The sequence below is a fragment of the Dendropsophus ebraccatus genome, chromosome 9 (assembly GCF_027789765.1).
Source record: "Dendropsophus ebraccatus isolate aDenEbr1 chromosome 9, aDenEbr1.pat, whole genome shotgun sequence".
In the NCBI taxonomy this organism is placed as follows: Eukaryota; Metazoa; Chordata; class Amphibia; order Anura; family Hylidae; genus Dendropsophus; species Dendropsophus ebraccatus.
This window is the reverse complement of record NC_091462.1, coordinates 78244304-78266261: the sequence shown is the minus strand read 5'-3', so window position 1 is coordinate 78266261 and position 21958 is coordinate 78244304. Positions and strand designations below refer to the sequence as shown.

General features: G+C 42.2%; 1 protein-coding gene across 1 annotated transcript in view; it reads right to left on the bottom strand.

Moving 5' to 3' along the window:
* Positions 1–5166: 5166 nt before the first annotated feature.
* The window catches only part of EMP2 (epithelial membrane protein 2), a 48250-nt gene continuing 31458 nt past the window's right edge, over positions 5167–21958 (bottom strand). Inside the window, exons 2-5 of the mRNA XM_069983671.1 lie at positions 12317–12428; positions 10240–10339; positions 8143–8289; positions 5167–6298 (exon numbers count right to left, since the gene is read on the bottom strand). Of these exons, the coding sequence (XP_069839772.1) occupies positions 6126–6298; positions 8143–8289; positions 10240–10339; positions 12317–12394 (498 nt within the window). The 5' untranslated portion in view covers positions 12395–12428 and the 3' untranslated portion in view covers positions 5167–6125. The remainder of the gene's footprint in view (positions 6299–8142; positions 8290–10239; positions 10340–12316; positions 12429–21958) is intronic.

The following is a 21958-nucleotide window of genomic DNA, read 5'->3' as shown; positions in this document are numbered from 1 at the left end:
GGGCCTGGTCCTCAAAGGGTTAAATTGACGACCCTTCAAGTATAACTGTTAGTTAAGATGGGAATACAAGTACATTTCGATCACTCTGTGCTCATTCTTTGATGTGTGTATGTGGATATTTGATTATGCAGATTTGATGCTGTGTTCAGTTATTTAAATGAAATCTGCTGTGGATCCGGTAAGTGTGAACATACCCTAAAGGGGTTGTCCAGCAAAAATCTTTTTCTTTTAAATCAACCGGTGTCAGAAGGTTATATAGATTTGTAAGTTATTTAGATTTGGAGAGGTTTTCTATGGGGATTCATAGAAAATCAAGACAGAGTTCCTGTCTCGGCCAGAGGTGTCAGCAGAGAGCACTGTGTCAGACTGAAAATAAAACACCACTTTCTGCAGGACATACAGCATCTGATAAGTATGGGAAGACTTGAGATTTTTTAATAGAAGTAAATTCTGTATACAAATCTGTATAACTTTCTGATATCAGTTGATTTGAAAGAAAAAGATTTTCGATGGACAACCCCTTTAAGGAATCGCAGCATGAAATCCGCTGTGATTCAGTACATATGAAGGCATCTTTATGTTTCTTCTTCAATCTGGAAACAAATTTCCACGGGAGAAAAAATTAGCAAACTGCCTGAAAAGAAACACCCAGGTCATGCTGTGATTTCACTCCAAAACACCAGTAACCCAACAACCCATTCAAAATGAAAAAAAAAAAGCCACCGAAAAAACTTTGTGGTCACATGTTGGTAGGGATATATAAAATGCACAAAAAAAGGTTTTTAATCAAAGAAACTGGTAAAAACATCATAAAAAAACATGGCATTCTTCTGAAAATGTTATGTAAAACACCAGCTCAAGCTGGCTGTCACACACAGCACACAACCAGGAGTGGATTCGAAGGGAACGGCCGTCTGCCTCCTGCTGGATCCACTTCTGGCTCTGGCTCATAATCTGCAGTGACTGTAGCCTAAAAAAGGCGGTCGTGTGTGACAGCAGCCTAAGGCCAGATTCACGCAGCATTTGGTAACCAAATCCCAAGAGCGTCGTTTAAAGGGAGAACACATACTGTATACATCAAATTGTAACTTTGTTGCTTTATGTGGCCAACGTGCCACAGCTTCTGTAGAAATATTTAGTAGGTTTTGTATGGTATTATAGCCTGTTCAGCACAATTAGAAAGCATATTAGTTAAAAGCTCTGTTCCCTGATCATCTGCTTGTATACATGTCTGATGCAAGTCATGGCTGTCATTCTCTTTCGTGGCAACCTTTAAAAAAAAGGCTTTTTGCACATGTTGTGGTTTTATGGTCCCCAAAACAATGGATCCCTACTTCCCGGAGAGCCCATGGAGGTTCATCAATGAAGTGCCCGTAATTATGGACAGTGAGGCCAGTACCAGACTAGGAATCCACTGTCATGTTTACACCAGTCCATCCTTTGCACAGCAGTGTACTTGTATTTTTTGGAGAACCTGCGCCCAAAAGCAGGAAACATATGGACTAAAGAGGTTACTGCTGCCCCCTGCCAATAATTGACAGGATTCTCCCTATTATTGTGCATGTAGATTAGTCTGAATCCCAGGGAGGGCAGGCCAGGCGTGACTCCTCGCTGGCTGCTTTTACTTGTAGGTTCTCCTAACCTGCTGTACGGTACACTGCACAATAGGGGGCAGACTGCTGGGACCAGCATCTCTGGCCTTATATTATGGTGCCCTCAGTGATGATAGCTTAACCTATCTGACAGGTTCCTCTCAGAAGAGTTTTGAAGTAATGTTTTACATTTTCTTTTATTATGCATATTTTTTGTAAATTTTATGTTTCTGATTTGTTTCTTTGTCAATAAAGGCCGAAACGTGGGATTCCTTGGCTTGCTTTATTATGTGCATATCTATATTGTATTCATTGACATATTGACTATCATTTTCTATGAACATAGGCAAGTGGCCAGTTTTCTCATTTGTTTTTGTAGTTTATTTATGATGGAACTGTTCAGATATGTTATTAACATAGTTTGTACGGTATAAAAACTGTGACATTTGGTGCATCATGGTGTCATAGTTCAAAAATTCAAACTTGCCGATAAATGTAATTACAGTTTCCCCCTCTATTTATGACAGCAACGACAAAGAATTAAGGGGAGACAACCCTTCCTGGGTGCTGTCATAGTGATGGCGATAACACTTTTGACTGCATGGATAAGATTGCTTCTAGGTAGGGATGGTCCAAACCGAGTTCGGTTCGGGTTCGTATGAACCCGAACCCTCTGTAATGATTCCCGCTGTCTGCCCGCTCCGTGGAGCGGGAGGACCGCCTGGAAAACTAGGATACAGCCATAGCCATAGGCTGTATCCCAGTTTTCAGGGCGTTACTCCCGCTGGATCCGCCCGCTCCACGGAGCGGGCAGACAGCGGGGATCTGCTGCCGAGCGTTCGGGTTCATACGAACCCGAACCTCGGCAGGTTCGGACCATCCCTACTTCTAGGTGCTGTCGTAGTGATGGGGGGGGGGAGAATATTTGCCCATCAGGTTCAGTCCATTGTCCTGCAGGGTTGATCCACAGAAAAAAAGTCGTAGAAGCCAATTTTCTTCATACTAGTGAAGAAATTTCTTCCAACCCCTTCCCTTGTAACCCAGCGCTGCCCAGCTCCTAAGTTACCTGGCCGCACTCCTGCTTGCTTCTCAGGCTCCCAGCTCAGCTTACATCCCGCTCAGCTAATCAGTGCGCTGCGAGAATGAAAAATCCCCTTCACTTCCTGGCTCAGAGTACAGGGCTGTAGACCCCGCTATGCAGACCATGCCCCTCCCCCCCCCACTCTCCCACTCCCGGAAGCTCTTCACCAAAGCAATGCTCTTAAACCAAGTGACAGTTCTAAAAAAAAACGGTGATCTCTTCTTGCAAAACGCTCCCAATCAAATTTACTCTTAAACCAAGGTACCGGTGTGTGTGTATGTAAATATATATCCTGCAAGAAGTGATGTATTCTTTCCAGCCTCCCAAAGTGCTCTCTACTGCCACTTCTGCCTGTGACAGAAACGGTCTCCTACTTTGAACAGTTCCTGTCATGTAATATACTATTTCCTGCAGAGCAGGAACAAAACTAGGTCTATACTGATGCATTTCTTAAAATCTATTATTTGAGAAATGAAGTTTCACTAATCCCCCATGTGCCTGCATTGTTTGCATCACTGTCACATGATCTGTCCCATTAGTACTGGCAGTTGGCTTTCACTTCATATACAGCCTAGGGGGATTGTGGGAAAGTGTCTGCACTGTTGCATGGCAACCGCAGGGTCACAGTTCAACCAAGGAGTGAATGAATGCATAGGGAAGAAAATGATACAGGGATGTAAGTTACTAAAAACAGCACATTTGTTCTCCTTTACATATTCGTATGTGTTACACATCTGATTTCACCAACTTTGCTTTGTGACACCACCCCTTGAAATATTAGAAATTAAGGTCTGTCTATAACATGACTTAAAGTGTCACTGCTTTTATAACTTTCTAAATCAACAGTAAACATGATATAAAGCATGTCTGTAATATGCTGTAATTTACATTTATTATTTTTTTTTAGTTATCTTGGAAAAAACTTCCTGTGTTTACTTTTTTTTTTTCTCCAAAGAGTCTAATCACAGGAAGTCCCGTGTTTTGCAGGTCTTCTGTGCTCACAGAGAAGGCAGTCATGTGATTAATGGACACATTGAGCTGTGACTCGCTGTATTGCTGGGACTTCATGCGTTTAGTCTCTTTCTTTTCAAGCACTAAGATGCTGCTTTTTTTTTACAGCATAAATTATAATGCATATTGCAAACATACTTTATAGCACATCTACTGTTGATTTTGAAAGTTATAACAATCACACATTAACTTGGAGAACAGGGGCAATTGTCATCTGATTCTGGTCATCTACTCTAACTGCTGAGTTGGACAGGCGACCTTTAGGGTACATTCTGGCTAGCTTTAGGGCTCCCGACAGAGGCACCAGCCCGGAAGATGTGCTAAAACGCTGCCTTACCATATGTTGTGTCTTCTGTAGAAACTTTAGGTGCTGAAACAGTCTTTTATTCCAGCATGCAAGACAGAGAGGAGCTAGAAACTAGTCATGGCTCTCTGCCTGTCTGTGCACTCTACAGGTTGATTGACAGGAAAAGCAGCTTCCAACTGGCCTCTTTTCCAGTCAATCATTCCGCAGAGCACGCTGACAGGCAGAGAGCTGTGACTATTCACAGCCTTGATGACTAGTTCCCGGCTCCCTGACTGTCTTGAGATTTGTAAATTTAGTAAAAACAAATCTCAAGAAGGAAATGAAGTGGTGTATTTTCTTTCCAGTCTGCCATAATGCTCTCTGATGCCACCTCTGGCCAGGTTAGAAACTGTCCAGAGCAGTAGCAAATCTCATAGAAACTGCTATGCAGACTGGAAAAAATATACCACTTCCTGCAGCATATACAGCAGCTGATAAGTACTGGAAGACTAGTTAATTACAAATCTCTGGAACAAATTGAAGAAAACTTGAACTTCGCCTATAAATGCATTTTTATACACAGTCTGATCAGCAGCAATAAGTGTTCCTTAAAATAATAATTCAGCCAATACCCGCTGTTTTTTGTCACTTTTACAAAGGCTGATTAAAGGGGTTATCCAGAGTTTAAAAAAAAAATTGCCACTTTCTTCCAGAGACAGCACCACTCTCGTCTCCAGTTTGGGTGGGGTTTTGCTGCTCAGTTCCATTGAAGTGAATGGAGCTTAATTGCAAACCACACCTGAACTGGGGACAGTTGTGTAGTCTCTGAAAGTGGCCATGTTTTTGTAAGTGCCCACTCGTCGGCTGATTGCATCTTTTGTGCTTGAGTTAACGTGTACTGTTGTCAGACATACATCTGAGTAAACAGGAAGTGTGCGGCTGATAGCAATAAATGTTAGTGATCATTTGTGCGGCCCGGCCACACAATTAGTAATACCTCGTAAAGGCAATGCACGCGAGCGTCGCTCTGGTATCAGGCCATCTAGAAGGACCCATACTCTAACGTAAGAACTTCTTTGCTGAGCCAACCATACCGCCCCTAACACCTTTTCCCTATGGTTAAACTTTGTCAACCAAAAACTGAATATTCTCTATAATGGTGCGTTAAAGAAAAAAAAAAAAAAACCAACACAGACTTTTAAAAGCAATTGTTCTCTTTTATAATATGACGAATTTCCATACCTAGATTTAAAAACTACATGCAAAACATATGTAACGGGGAAATCTGCATTTTTATATGTACAGTTCAAAGTTATAGGGGGTAAATAAGCAAAACTTCTAAAATTATAATACATATCTGTAAATTGCAAGACAAAGTTGAAGTCCTGGAATGTCCAATAAGTTGCAGCATGGCTAGTTCATTTTTTAATCTTCCTTTAATGCATTATGGGAAATATAAAATCATTCCTGCTGCTCTATTTTTAATGAACTGGTGAAAGTGTACATTTAACCCTTCAGAGAATTCTAAAAAAAGTTTTGTACCATGTTAGTGATTTTTTAAATATTTTATGGCGGAAACAGGGAACCTATTATGTAGTCAGAATCCCTTGTATTTGTATTTAATGGTCTGCCCTACAGCTGTCATTATAGAACATTCCACTGCACTCCAGAGAAGAGGGGTTCTGACTACACCAAGATCAGTATGCAACAAAAATCTTTAATAGTTCTGATTTTAACATTTTGTAAAAAATTATCCCAAGATAAAAGTTCCCCACATGGTAATTGAGTTGTCTTATGAATGTTGAATGTTATTTCACAACCCACAACCCCCTCCCTCAGACAACATAAACTTGTTAAATCTATAACTACCAACCAGAAAAAATATTTTTATATAAAATTAACAAAAAAATTCAAGTTGTAAAACATTATACATGTATTGTAAAAGTCTAATTCTTTCCCATTAGCCAAAAACAGGCCAATGTTCCAGGATACCTGTATAATGTGTCATATTCTTAGCGTTAAACATGCTAAGAAAACAGTACATGTTTAGAAACATTACCATTTACTACACAACCACATCAAAATGATTATATACAAAATGGTTATCTGCATTTGGTTTGTGTAGAGATAGAATTCATCTAGCTGATCTCACGGCCTATTTACGCTTTCTTAGTATCAAGTACATGATGCTGTTAATTAAGGTGAAAGCGAAGGCAATCCAAGCTAGAATGAAGGAGTAGCCGAATGTGCCGTCTTTCAAGTTCAGGTTCGGATGGAAGTCTTCATGCATGGAAGAGTAGATTGAGGCAGCGACCATAACACACAGACCTAGAAGGTTAAGAAAAAAAAATAATTATATAGAGGTAAACATATACTTCTATAGGGCTAGATGTATAATTAAGCACATAGGGCTAGATGTATAATTAAGCACAGAGACCCAAGCCTGCGGGCAGCAGATGCCGAGATCATGCTCATTTCCTGCATGTCAAATTTTTCTTCTTAATTCTTAATTCATAAGGACAAATGAAATCAAAGAACAAAGGAAACATGGTAAGAAATATTGTAGAGGTATAGGATAGTGTTATAGTCTGCTTACTGCCAACATTGGATGAATGGATAAGCTAGAAAATTGTATTTAAGATGCGTAGGTGGATGTTCAGTGGATATGAAGAGTATTTAACATGCCTGTTTAATCATTTGATAAAAACCTGGCACTTTTTTCACCTTCAGTTTAACAGAATTGTACAGATGGACTTCAATGTGACCCATATTTAAAGGGTTTAAAGAACAAGACTAATTTGGTAGCATGAGAGTGCCTTTACACAGATCTAACAGATTTTTGAAGCCAAAGCCAGGAATGGATTTGAAAAGTGGAGATCTGTTTCCTTTATGACCGGTTCCCGGTTTATCAGATAAATCTGTGTAACGGCACCTGTAGAATGATCCATTAGGGATGTGATTCGGTTCAGAAAGCCAATCACATTTAAACTTGTTTTACACCATAAGCCATGGTCAGTAGAGAGCCTACAACATTAGAAGGATTTAAAAAAAGAAATAAAATGACAAGGCTTTCAATATACCATAGAGCACAGTGAAGACTCAAGTGTGTGTGGGGGGGGGGGGGGGGGGGGGGGGGGAAGCTTGTCACAAATTACCTAGAAACACCCCTCAAAAGTTACTGAGCAGACAAGAAAATTAGTCTGGTACCCTGCCAATAGGCCTACAGCAACATTGAAGAAATGCAGGAATTTCTGGCAAGTACTGGTTGTGGACTGCATGTGACTCCTGTCTCCTTCATATGTCTGGGCTGTGAGGCAGGGTGGCAAAATGGAAGCTCTGTCAAAAGTATAGGGAAAAACACATGTCTTAACCAAGAGGGAAAAAAGCCTCAATTCTAATATGTTTGACACAAAGCCAACACATGCAAAAAAAAAAAAACACGGGGCAGTTTTGGAGGACCCACGACTTTTAAAGGAGAGAACAGGATACATGATCAGCTCAGTGTAAGAGCCCTTTTAGAACAGCAGATACATGCCCAAATTCCCACATTTGAATCTAATTGTTCAGCATTTAAACTGTAGGCTGTCTCCATGTTTTCCCAGACTCCCTTGCATACAACTTCAGCCCCTGGTATTCAAATGGCGAATCAGACTATAGATGAGCACACTAATCACAGCCAGACAGACTGAGCACTCACTGATCACTGGTCCTTTCACAGGGGTCATTTATTGGGTGTAAACCCCTTATTTGGCCAATAACTGGGATGTGTAAAGGGTCATTACATAAGTGGTTGTCAACAAATAAAGCCTAGTTTAAATGCCTAATATTAAGTTAACTAAAAGAAAATGACATTTTGTAGTAGTTTTTAAGCCACAGGTTGGGAGAAACTGCTGTACAGGTTAGAAATCCCTAACCCCAGTGTAGATCACGCACATACCTATATGTACAAAAAGAGAAAGAAAAATATCAGGACAAAGCTAAGGTTTCATTCATCTCCTTAATTAGGCAATTCAAGACAGCAACCGGCTACAATTACCTTAACAAATGGATCAATATGATAAAATGGGCTACGGCTGAATTACTAAAGCCCCATGCACAATGTGTTATTTGGGTACATGGCAGCAAGGATAGAAGCAACTTGCTCTCATGCTACAACATATTGCAATACTCACATGACAAAAACTGGATAATAGCAGTAAACACGAATCGCTCTCCTTGTTTAAGCCGAAATAGTTGGAGAACAAAGCTCAGCAGTCCAATGCAGCACAGAATGGTGGACAGGATCATAGTTGCCTGAATAGTCTGGATTGCCTGAAAAGCTAAGAAATAAGACATATGATTATGTTCAATTACTTTTGGGCTAACAAAGGAAACTTAATTTCACATTTTTGGGGAAGCTAGAGAATACATCATGTGCAGGGACAGAAATTTATGTACCACCTGTGCAGGTGCACAAGGGCCTAGTAGTTGAAAGCATAAGAGGGGCTCCATGGTTAGTGCTAAGGTCCTGGATTCAAGTCCCACCAAGAAACAGGGTGTAGAAACTTTGTAGATGTGAGGGTTTCCTCCAGGTACTCTTGGTTTACCTTCCCCAATATACTGATCATTGATGGGGAGAGGGTAGAAACACGTTGCCACAAATAAATTACTTTTGCACTTTTATGACAATTTAAGGATGGCACTCATTTTTAGCACCGCGTTCAGATTCCCAGGCTTATAACGCTTTTATCTTTTGTCCATGGGGCTGTGTCAGGTGTCATTTTTTGCGCCATGATGTTTACTTTCTATCGGTACCTTGATTGCACATATGACTTTTTGATCGCTTTTTATTACATTTTTGTTCTGGATTTGATACGACCAAAAATTTTGCATTTTGGCATTTTTTGGCGCTTACGCCGTTTACCGTGCGAGATCAGTAATGTGATTAATTAATAGTTCGGGCAATTACACACGCAGCAATAGCAAACATGTTTATTTACTTTTATTTAAAACCTGGCAAAAAGGGGGGTGATTCATACTTTAGGGGAGGGGCTTTAATACTTTTTTTTTTTTTACACATACTAGAAGCCCCCCTGGGGGACTTCTAGTATATACACTTTGACCTCTCATTGAGATCTTTGCTGTATAGTTATACAGCAAAGATCAATGAGATCGGCACTCGTTTGCTTTCGGCTACTGCAGCCGAAAGCAAATAGGTGCCGAGCCGGGGACAGCGCCACCTTGGAGCGGTCCCCTGGCTGGCAGCAGTAACGGAGATCGCTCCTCCGGGACAATGTCCCGGAGGAGCGATCTCCCCACTAGATACCAGGGAAGTGCTGCAGCCGGTAATCGGACGCAGCTGTCATGTTTGACAGCTGCATCCGATTACTGTATTAGCAGGCACGGTGATCGCACCGTGCCCGCTAAGACCCGCGGTCCCGGGCTACAAACAGCACCCGGGACCGCTTCGGTTCAGAGCTGGGTCGCTGCGCGGCCCCGCTCTGAACACCTCTTATGGGCGCATGACGTACTGGTACGTCATGCGTCCTTAAGAGGTTAAACAAAAGTATACTTTCCCATTGTACCCTGTAGCGCTGCTCCTGGGTCCTGTTGACAGCCCACGGCCTTCTGCAGCTCCTCCAGCTGCAGAGTCACGTACCTGGCCGATTGATTGCCTGCTCACCCAATTGTTGACTGGCTGAGCAGGCAGTCAGCTGGGCACTGACTGCAGGAGGAGCCAGGTACGTGATGTACCAGGATGCTGGCCAAGAATGACAGCTGGCAGCAGTCAGTGAGACCTAGAAGCAGCACAACTGAGGCATGGGGACGTGCAAGTATACTGGTATTATATTCTTGCACTCATTTTATTTCAGGGGACTCAATGTAAAACATTAAACAGTAGTTTTTTGGAGACATATTCCCTATGACATTAATGACATCCACAGGACATGCCATGTGTCACCTAGAAGTGGGCCCATCTCTGACACCCAACCCTATTAGAGTGCGGGCTATGCCTTTGTGGCGTAACGCAACAAAGTCAAAAGAAATTAGGCAAACTGCGTAACTCCCCGCTTTCCAGGCACCTCTGACAGCTGTAAACAGGCCAGAAGAAGCCAAGATAGATGTAAATCCCAGATTCAGGGGACAGGTGGCAGGTCTTTGGGTATGCCATAAGTGTCCTGGATGGGTATCCCCTAATGGGCTGTGCTGACCTAACCCGTCAGGTCACAATTAGGATTGTGCTCTTATATGTCCACCCTTGATTACCTTAAATTAGTTCTAGAACTTACAGTTGTTGTTGCTTACAATCCCTGTACAGACTGTACGTGTAGTAGAGTTCAAACAGGTCTTCCAGATGTCAACGTAGAAGTTATTTCCAACCCACCATGCCTGAAGATTAGAATGATACTACATGTTAGTCACACTTCAGTTATTTCACTTAAACTTGTGAACTTTTTAAACTTGCCATTATTGGCTATGAGCGTGCCTAGAAACTCAGATACCAACCATCCAGCATAAGGGTGTGTTCACACATACAGGATCTGCAGCAGATTTGATGCAGTGTTCAGTTTAGATAAAATCTGCTGCGGATCCACAGCAGAAAATCTTCTGCAGATCCTGTACGTGTGAACGCACCCCAAAACTGTCAGCAATCAGCTGCTGGGTGGCAAAACATTGAATATCAATGCTACGAATAAAGTTTGCTGTAGTTGGATAGAGGGGTATGGGTTGTCTTGTTACTGTACATGCACCTGGCCTAGTTTCTATGTACATTTACAAAGAGTAACATTAAAAGGTATTTTCAGCCAAAATACTAAGCAGCTATGGACAGGATAACACATCAGCCATTGATTGGCAGGATGCTGACACATTGAACCCCTGTTAAACTGCTTCCAGCCTACAGTTGATCTCACTGTTCACTGTTGTGGTGGTGACCTGTAACTGCAGCTCAAGTCCCATTTAAGTGAACAGGTGCTGAGCTGCAGTTACAGGTCACCACTGCTAGATCAAGTGCTAGGGAGATTTTAAAAAAAAAAACACCCTCCTTGGAGTGAGATGCTAACTAAGAAACTTAGAGTAATATGCCACAACTCTGATAGTAATATCATACCCTGTATGATAGATGTTGGTCAGAAAAGTCAGTAACCTAGTCATAAGATATTAAAGAATCCCCAAGATAGTAGTCAAGTAAGGCAGGATTCACATCTTCAGTGAAGCTCAGATAACACGTGTGGAATCCCTGTCCGAGACTTTCCTCAGCCAGCACAATGTATCAATATCATGCTGAGAGAGGGGAAACTAAGAATCTCTGCGGCTCTGTCATTACAGTGCCGCAGAGAATCAGACAGTTTCTTCGCTCCTGGCATGATATTGATACATCATGCCGGGTAGGAAAACGCTCCAGGACAGGGATCCCATGTCCATGCTTCACAGAGCGAGCAAAGATAATGTGAAAGCAGCCGAAGTGACATGCAAACTCTATTTTAGATCTTTACCAGTGTGCACAACAGCTTTGTACAGTGCTAATAAATTAACTTTAAACATTACTATATAGATACATGTTTAAGTGTATCCATCACAAAAAAAAAAAACAAAAAAAAAAAAAACACTTTACACAAATTTTAGTTTGGGGTCTGTGTTTAGTGACCGAGCTGGAGAACAAACAGGGAAGAGGCACACGTTCTGAGCACTTAAACCCTGACTGATAACCTATGACTGACTTTTTAGAGGTGCTCCCCCTCTAAGGGCACTCATTGGAGTACACAATTGCTTTAGCTCCTTTATGCCTTCTTCAGCTTCACTCCAGTGAGCTACAGACAGCTAACAGATTATAATTTAAGACTGTCAGCCATATTTTGATCACTGCCTGCCCCAATGAAAGGACAGGTTGCTATGGATACATTGCCTAACAACCCAATATTGTCAGACATAGCAGCACCTTTCCCCACACGCTTAAGGGTACAAACACACCGTATACGCAACAGATTTGATGCTGTGTTCAGTTATTTAGATGTAATCTGCTGCATATCGCAGCAGTAAATACGCTGCATATACAGTGTGTGTGTTTGTACCCTAAAGCATGGTACAACATACCGGCCTGCCCTGTTCTGCCTCAGTGGATTTCTATATAACAGATGAGTGTGTAACCACAGCTACAGATTTTAAGCTTTTATGAGAATTGAGAAGCACATATTAGGTAAACCAGACCCATCAGTAGTAGCAGTGACCTTTAATATTGTTTTTAGTTCACCATTTCCCTCATTGCTCTGGAAAACACATTGAATAGATGTACTTTAACAATGATTTTTCATGGTAAAATGCTTGTACAGAATGAGGACATTACGGTGGCGGTGTGCGGTGACTCACATTATCTATTGTAGCGATGAATAGCAATGCTATGGAGGTTATGTGGAAAATGATAATAAAAGCCAGGACCACCAACATCTTCACTCGTCTCTACTTGCAGTCTAAAAGGAAACTGAAAGATATAACACAGGCAATAGATTAGTCATATAACAATATAATTTTTTTTACAATTTGCAAGCATTTGTGAGAGCACCCATATAAACTTATACTTAAAATACATGTGTATACTGTAACTGCAAATATATATTAATGGTATATGTGCCAGGATCACCTTTGCTGGGGTCAAAGAAAGGTCACACATCTCCATCAAAGCCAGGCCAACAGCAAGTAACAGGTGCAACCTGACATGTAGTCAGGTGTATTGTAAGGGTATATTCACACGGGCGGGCTCGCAGCGAGATTCTCGCTGCGAGCCCGGCAGGTCCTGGCAGTTCCCATACACTACATACTTGCTGCGGTCTAAACGACCGCAGCGAGTATGTAATTATACCGCCCTTAACCCCTTCTACTCCCGCAGGCTCCCCCGCTGTAAGCAGCATACATTACCTGTCCTTGCTGCACGGGTCCGGCGTCCTGCTCTCCCGTCCGGCCAATTAGTGTGTTGCCCAGCCGCAGCCACCGATTGGCCGGGCGGGAGAGCAGGACACCAGACCCATGCAGCAAGCACAGGTAATGTATGCTGCTTACAGCGGGGGAGCCGGCGGGAGCAGAAGGGGTTAAGGGCGGTATAGTTACATACTCGCTGCGGTCGTTTAGACTGCAGCAAGTATGTAGTGTATGGGAACTGCCAGGACCTGCCGGGCTCACAGCGAGAATCTGGCTGCGAGCCCGCCCATGTGAATATACCCTAAAGGCTGAAAGTTAAAAAAAAAAAAAAATCTTTGCTAGTCTAGCACATGGTATATATGCAAAATCCCTCACAATCAACCAAAAGAGCACTTCTCCCTGCCAACTTACAAACCACTGTGGGCAACCTTTCTACTCACAGGACTCTCACACAGACTGGCTTGACAATAGTCCTCCTAGCTCTGCCCTGCCCTCTTAAATATCCGCCCCCAGATCGCCTTCATTTATTGCCAGCAGGTGAGAGGTTCTGCTGTTACCTAATGCTGCGTTTACACAGAGAGATTTATATGACAGATTTTTGAATCCAAAGCCAGGAACAGACTATAAACAGAGAACAGGTCATAAAGGAAAAACTGATATTTCACCTCTTATTAAAGCCATTCCTGGCTTTGGCTTCAAAAATCTGTCAGATAAATCTCTCTGTGTAAACGAATTGACATGTCACTTCTTTCGGCGGAATGCGTAATCTGCCCGTGCATAGAATAGTGTCTATGGCACGGGCAGAAATGCACACCGCCGCTTGCGGGGACGAGCGACGGAATACGCCGCGGGTTATACGCGGCAATTCCGTAGTGTGCACGCACCCTAACATAGAACACGGAATCTGGCATTTATTTTGAACCACAGAGTGTATACAGCATGTATACACTACAGCCGTGATTCCATAGACTGCTATTCAATAAAGCAGTGCTATTAAACAACAGCCATTGTTGCAGAGTGCAGCAACAGCCATTGTTTAATGGCCAAATACACTGTGTGAACGTGGCCTTAGGGTCTATTCACACGTCAGTATATTTTCCAATCCGCAATTTTGAATCCGTAAGCAATCCGCAAATTTTCATCCGTATTGCATCCGTATTGCATCCGTATTGCATCCGTAAAATACGGACCCCATAGAGTTGTATTGGATGTGTCAGTTACTGTCCGTACTAGGGTCTGTCCTTTTTTTTTTTGCGGAACGGATTGCAGCCCAGTACACAACACGGATGTGTGTATGGGTCCATTGAAATACATTGGTCCTATCTTTCTGCGGATCCGCAATTGCGGACAGGAACAGGATGTGTGAATAGGGCCTTAGCCTATGTTCCCATACAGTATTTTTTTTGCAACCAAAACCAGGAGTAAATTGAAAACACAGGGCTATGTTCACACACTGTTGAAATTTAGAGGATGGCAGCCATTTGATGGCAAATAATTTATTTTAAAACGACTGCAGTTGTACCATGTTCACACATAGTATTTTTGTCAGTATTTTTTCATCCAAAACCAGGAATCGTTGGAAAATCCAGAAACTGTGCAAACTTTTCTCTTTAATTTCCACTCCTGATTTTGGCTACAAATACTAACATGTGAGAACATACCCTTAAGGTAAAGAAGACATCTAATGAAAACATTTTGGAATGGCTGTTATTCCCCTAATGCTACATTTATGCCATGTGACCATATATACATGTCCAGCTTGTGTTTCACTCATACTCTTATCATTTATTTTACAGGTATTTGTCTGAAAATTGAAAACTTTTTGCACTTCAACTATCTAACACAAGGTGGCAGTGGAGCTCTGTATATGATATTTGTTTGTTACTATTGACTTAGAGGAAATGTGATTTATATAATATGATTATTTAGGAGGTGAATTTAGGACAGATATCATTTAGAAACATGTGATATTGGAAAATGATTTAATTTAGCTGCATCTGTTGAAATTGACATTTTGTATACCAGCTTGACATTTGGCTCTGTAGGACTACAGCTGAGGGTGGCGCAGGATTAGTTTATAACTATATAGCTGTTCCTCAGTATGGTGTCTGGGTGGCACTTTAAGTTTAGTGTGATATGCTATATTATTTACAATGCAGGAAGCCTTTGAAAGCACATGGAGAATGTAAGCATTATCCCTGGCAATATCAGCTGAATAGCGAGTAGGGGCATGGAGCTTGGCAGCACTAATCACATATCTCTTTATATCTTACTGTCCTTATTTATATAGAGGAGAACATGCTAACACAATTGTATCCAGCAATACATGATCATCCAGTGTCTAGATTGGGGTTATTCCATAAGAAATACTGGACATGAGCACTCAAGATTGTAACTCTATATGAACAGTACAAGGAGTACAGTGGCCATACTAGGATGGTGGTCTTATCTATATTGTGGTGTCACCTTTCACGTTAATCGGATGTGTCTGCTTATTATTAAGCTTAATGGGAAGAATTAAAACGGCAAGATTTCCACATTCTATATAGTAAACTGGAAACTTTGAAAATACCAATATTAAATAAAATGGGTTTAACATAAAAACTTGATTTAAAGAAACTCTGTACCCACAATCTGTCCCCCCCCCCCCCCCCAAACCACTTGTACCTTCGGATAGCTGCTTTTACTCCAAGATCTGTCCTGCGGTCCGTTCGGCAGGTGATGCAGTTATTGTCCTAAAAAACAACTTTTAAACTTGCAGCCCTGTGCCAAACGTCTGTGGCCTAGAGTATCCGTGCCCTAACCTTGCTCCTCCTCCCCATCCTCCTCATCATTAGGAATGCCACTGGCATGATATTTCCTATTCCTCTGCAGTGAACACTGCACAAGTGCCTTAAAGGGGTTATCCAGTGCTACAAAAACATGGCCACTTTCTTTCAGAGACAACACGACTGAGCAGCAAAACCCCACCCAAGCTGGAGACAAGAGTGAGGCTGTCTCTGGAAGAAAGTGGCCATGTTTTTGTAGTGCTGGATAACCCCTTTAATGATCCAGCCCATGTGCCGAGCTTACACAGGTGAGGAATAGGAGAAAATCTGCCAGGGGCATTCCTGATGATGAGGAAGGTGGGGAGGAGGGACAGAGGGTGTGCCAGCCTAATGCACACACACTCTAGGCCATGGCCGTTGGGCAAAGGGTTGCAAGTTTAAAAGTTGTTTTTTATGACAATAACTGCATCACCTGCCGAACGGACCCCAGGACAGATCTTGGATTAAAAGCAGCTATCCGAAGTTACAAACGGTTTGGGGGGTCAGATTGTGGGTACAGAGTCGCTTTAAAGGAGAAGTCCGGTGGATTATAAAATCCGGCAGGGGCAGTACAAGTACTAACTTACCACTTCCCATGCCTGTGGTGAGTGGTGCGGCCAGCCGTGGGACCACGACAGACTTCAGGATCTTCAGAGCTGTCAGAATCCAGCTGATGGACTGGCTGCCCAGCCAGTCAGTGACTGAGATGGGATGCCACTTAGGTCACTGATTGGCTAAGCGGACAGTCACTCAGCCGGGACAGGCCTTTTCCCTCATGGCGTCATTGTGATGTCATCACAACTCAGGAAGAAATGCCTTCTGGTGGGGGTCAACGCAGGCATGGGGAGAGGTAAGTTAGTACTTTAAAATCAATTCCCCCCCCCTCCCCCCGCTCCTTCCAGCTGTAGGATTTTATAATCCACCGGACTTCTCCTTTAAATGCTGACATATTCCCTTTAAAAAAATTGTCCAACCAACACCACTAATTCCCTATACACAGCATAAGGGATAAATGTGTGACCACTGGGGTTCTCCAGTCAGAATGTAGAAGCCATTACATACTCCTGGTCCATTCATTGCTGATCACCTAGCTCCAGCAGTCCCACAGGCGATAAATAACATAAAAATGCTTTCTTTTTTGACTGTTTCCATGATTTCCACAATTTCCATGAATACATGTTACAACCATGTCCACAAAACTCACAATGGAATCAACTTCAACACAGAAAATGCATTTTCCTGTCCAAATCTCCAACTGACCGCCACTCCTTTCCTGTACCTTACTGCAGAGCAATAAAACCCACTTATACTTTCTCCAGACAAACAATACATTGGATACAACTAAAAGGTATGTGTTGCTTGTGATACAGTATCCCACAACCACTGTGATCCATCAGGCCAAGACAGCAAGGAATGTGCAGGAAGATGACTTACCTGGTGGGAACTAGAGTAAAGGTCAAATTAAAATGTCAAACCCATAACTTAATGATCAGGTTGTTGTGGAGCAAAGTGAATACATAAGGTTATTGTGGTGAAAAGATCTACCCTTAGGGCCCGTTCACACTGAGCAAAATGGGTAGAATTCCACTGTGGAGCTCCCCACCCGCAGAATCCCGCCCTTCCGTTGCCCTCCACTCAAAGGATTGACATGAGGAGAATAATATCATATTACAGGGAGATTTGGTGAAGCTGGAGGCTAGGGCAGAAAAATGGCACATGAGCCGTAGAAATAATAAGTACAGTTATGTGCTAAATAATAAAACACTGGGTTAAACTGCTTCCTAAAAGGACCTGGGGGTATTGATGGAAAGTAAAATTAACTTTAGTGATCAGTGCCAGGCAGCAGCTGCCAAGGCTAATAAAATAATGGGATGCATCAAAAGAGGCATAGATGCTAAAGATGAGAACATAGTTTTGCCTCTTTAAAAATCACTGGTCAGACCACATATGGAATACTGTGTACAGTTTTGGGCACCAGTATATAAGAAGGACACAGCTGAACTGGAGCGGGTGCAGAGGAGGGCAACAAAGGTCATTAAGGGAATGGGTGGGTTACAGTACCAGGACAGGTTATTAAGCTTGGGGTATTTAGTTTAGAAAAAAATATCTGATCAAAATGTACAAATATATGGACAGTACAGAGAACTTTGTATTGGTTATTTTACTCCTAGGTCTGTAACCATGACAAGGGGGCATCCTCTACGTCTAGAGGAAGGAAGGTTTTACCATCAGCACAGACACAGGTTCTTTACTGTACGAGCGGTAAGACTGTGGAACTCTCTGCCACATGATGTTATCATGGCTGATTCATCAAATAAGTTCAAGGGAGGCCTGGATGCTTTTCTTGAAAAATATAACATTACAAGCTATGGGCACTAGATTACATATGATAGGACACTGATCCCAGTGATGTAGCAACCATAGAGGCAGGGTAGGCAGTTGCTATGGGAAAGGGGGCCCGGGAAGAAGGTAAGAGCATGTGTCCTTCTGCTTTACCCCTTATGTACTGCAGTGTGTAAGTGACCCAATGTTTACTTACATGCTGCAACACAAAAAAGGGTTAACAAGCAGAAGACAGAGATCTCTGCTTCACTGCACTGATAACCTCTGACCTCTGTTCTCCAGCTGGGAGTCAAGTAGGAAAATGTGCAGAGGTCAGGGGTTATCAGTGCACCACCAGTAAAGCACAAAGCATATACTGCATATATGTATATATACTGAGTGCTTTGTATTGTGTGTAGGGGAGGAGGGGGGGGCCTTAACATTTTTTTGCTATGGGGCCCCCGTGAATCCTAGCTACGCCCCTGATCCAGGGATTATTCTGATTGCCATTTTGAAGTTAGATGCGGCTCGGGCAGGGGAGAAGTCTGTTACATGCATTTCACGTCCATGCTCTGTGCAGAACACAGAATGTGTGACTGCGGCCTTAGGCTGGAAAGACACCTGCAGTTGTTGTAGTCCTTGATGCAGGTTTTGAACCAAAGGCCAAGAGTTTATTTAAAAAGAGAAGTATCAGTCTATTCACCTATTCTTGGAAGTCTGCTTCCAGTGCAAGTATTGATCAAGTCTTGCCCAGGTTTTTATGCAGCTTCTGAAGCTAAAATCTGCAGTTGATAAAAAAAAAAAAGAGTATCTTTCTATACTGTCTCTCCCATGATGGTCCCCAGCAGTGAACGGAGGGATCGGCCGCGGGACCACCTCTGGAAGGCATTTCCCCCCAAGTTGTGATGATGGGGGGAGGCCTTTCCCGACTGATGTCACTGACTAGCTGAGTGGCCAGTCCATCAGTGTCAGGTCGTGGTGTGGACACCTCGGAGTTCCTGGAGCCTGACGGGGGTCCCGCAGCCAGTCCCTGTGCTCACTGCAGGCACAGGGAGAGGTAAGTTTTATAATTCTCCCGATTTATCCTTTAATTTTGGTTTTAAAAATGAAATCACAAAATCTGAATCAGTGAAAGCATCCTTGTCTTCATAGGTTCATGTTATACCCACACTGAAAACAGATAGTAGGCCAGATAAAGAAACCTATGTGCTTTACTCTAGATAAATATAACATCTAGAAAAGTAATACTGTCCAACTATGAGTCTGTCATTATTTGTTTGGGCTCTGACAGTCCATGTATGTTCCTCATATGTAAATAACCATTTATATACCTACTTTACATAATCAGTATATTACCTGCATCACCATTTGCATGTTATAACAAAGTAACACTGCTATGAAATGAGATAGAAGAAGCCCTTACACACCTACGACAATGAGCCTCAGGATAGCGCAAAACCAGTTGTATGACTTGATGTAAATCAGCTTGTACTGGTTGACTGGGTTGATCCCAGGAAGAACCCAATGCATGTTTTACAAATGGAGTAAATTACTTACTGATGGCTTGCATGTATAGTGCCCAGTTCTATCAGAAGTCCCTTACAAATATAATATACAGTATATTACAAATGGGATATTTTGATCCCTTACGTCTATGCTAGTGTCTTTGATCACAGCATTTCCTGTTCTTTCAGGTGCAGCATTGACACGATTACACATCAACATCTACATACTGCTGGCCTATATATGTGTCAACATTAATGTGGTATGTGATACCAGACTAATGTGGTCTCCATCCCAACAATACAAGAGATGTCAACTGATGCAGATTTCTATACATCTCACCTGGTCACACATGGTTTTAATAGATTCAGATGTTACTTGTTATAAGTGGTTGGAGTTATACTATATTTAACCACCATCCCTCTCATATGGCCTGAAGACATAATGTTAATGATCACAAGGGAAGGACGCCAAGGTTTGTCTGTGCATCATGAGCTTTAAACCTCAATTCAAAATGTTCAATACTTCAGCCTCCCCTAAGATGTCTGCTCAGAAGGGTATTATACCAAGTATGAAGTGGGTGGCTGCAGCGCTTCTTGCTGAATGAGCCGCAGTCATTGCTGATCAACTGTTCTCTAACAAGAGTCTGGTACTCCATGTTATCTATATTAAGTGGTTCATACAGTAACATTTACTACTAACACCTAAACCACCCTAGACCCCCATATATACGTCAAATACGTCAAAATTTGGGAAAAGGTAAAAAATAAAAAAACACAGGGAGGTCAGCGGGTGGTGGGGAACATAATAAAGTAGTGATATTTACCCATGGGCCTTAGGTAACAATGCTGGGTCTCCAAAGCTTTGCCTAGTCTGGTGGTATGTCACTCATCGAGTCTTTGGACTGGTAATGGTGGTGACATCCATGTGCCAGAAATAGACTGGTGGTGGGATGTATAAAGGTAGAAAGAGGGAAAATTGTGAGGCCAACAGATGAACAAAAATGAACGTGCCATGCCGCTAGAGGGAAGGTGTGGGATTGGGAGTGAAGAAACGTCTTGTTCCCAGAAAGTTGTTGAATTCCAAACTCCAAGTATATAGTATAGTATGAAGGTATTATTGTCTAGAGCTTGGGATGTCAAGAAGGGTTTTTCTTGTTTCATCTCATATCCTTTGCCCTAAAGGAAACTGCATCAGACTATTATCTTGTCAATCTCGTTGTTCAATGCAAATTCTGAACATTGCAGTGAGTCTAGTGTGAGCGTACTCAAAAGATTGCTAAGGGCACAGAGCTGTAGACGACAGTACAAGGGAACAATGGAAAATGCTAAATATTCAGATTATAAGTAATATGAACAAGGCTGGATTTATATTCTGGGCCCAGGAGGCAAACAACCTTTAGCACTCAAATCCCTTACAGTGTCACTGCATCTCCCATTGGTTTGTCAGCGAATCTTCATTAAAGAAGCACTCCAACAAATTATCTATAGATATATAAAGTTAATTAACCAGCTATATTCCTGCAGTGTAAACTGTACCATCCCAGCTTTGCTGTAACCTTTCCAGACTCTTTCAGTGTGACAGCTGTCATGTGATGCCAGTCTGACCACCAGTCCACAGCTTGTTCTCAAATAGACAGGGTGTCAGTCTGCACTGTTTTTTCACTATTGGATTAAATCAGCAAATAAACATTGTCCTAAAGGGCAGATCACCCTCCGCAATTCTGCTGCTTGACGCTGCTCATGGCCGCACGCATATCTGCCTGTGCCATTGAATGGAGTCTATGGCACAGGCAGATATGCGTGCGGCCATGAGCAGGGGCGAGCTGCGGAATCCGCGACGGGTGATCCGCCAATATTCCGTAGTGTGCACATCTCTTTTCAGTCTGACACAGTACTCTCTGCTGACATCTCTGGCTGAGACAGGAACTGTCCAGAGCAGTAGCAAATCCCCAAAGAAAATCTCTTCTTCTCTGCACAGTTCCTGTGTGTCAGATTGAAAAGAAAACACCACTTCCTCTAGGACATACAGCAGCTGATAAATACTGGAAAATTTTCGATTTTTAAATAGAAGTAAATTAAAAATCTATATAATTTTCTTAAAACCAGTTGATTTGAAAGAACACGATTTTCGCTGTAGTTCCCCTTTAATGAGATTGTAGAATAGAATATCCATCATAACCTACAACTGTCACCTAAAGAACAACCTGTAAGAGAAACTAAATAGTTACTTCTCAAAACTAATTTACATTTCTACATAAAAAAAAAAAAATAAAGATTTCCACCGACTAAGCCAAGGGCATACATAGAAGTAAAACGGCTTCTTAGCAAGACTCCCGTTACATTTACTGATGATGTTATGACAGATTTCTGTCACATACAGTATAATAAAGAAGATCACAGTTCTGCCTCCTTGGCTCTATACTGATAATAAGGGGAGGATAATAACTCTGTCCTCTGCAGGC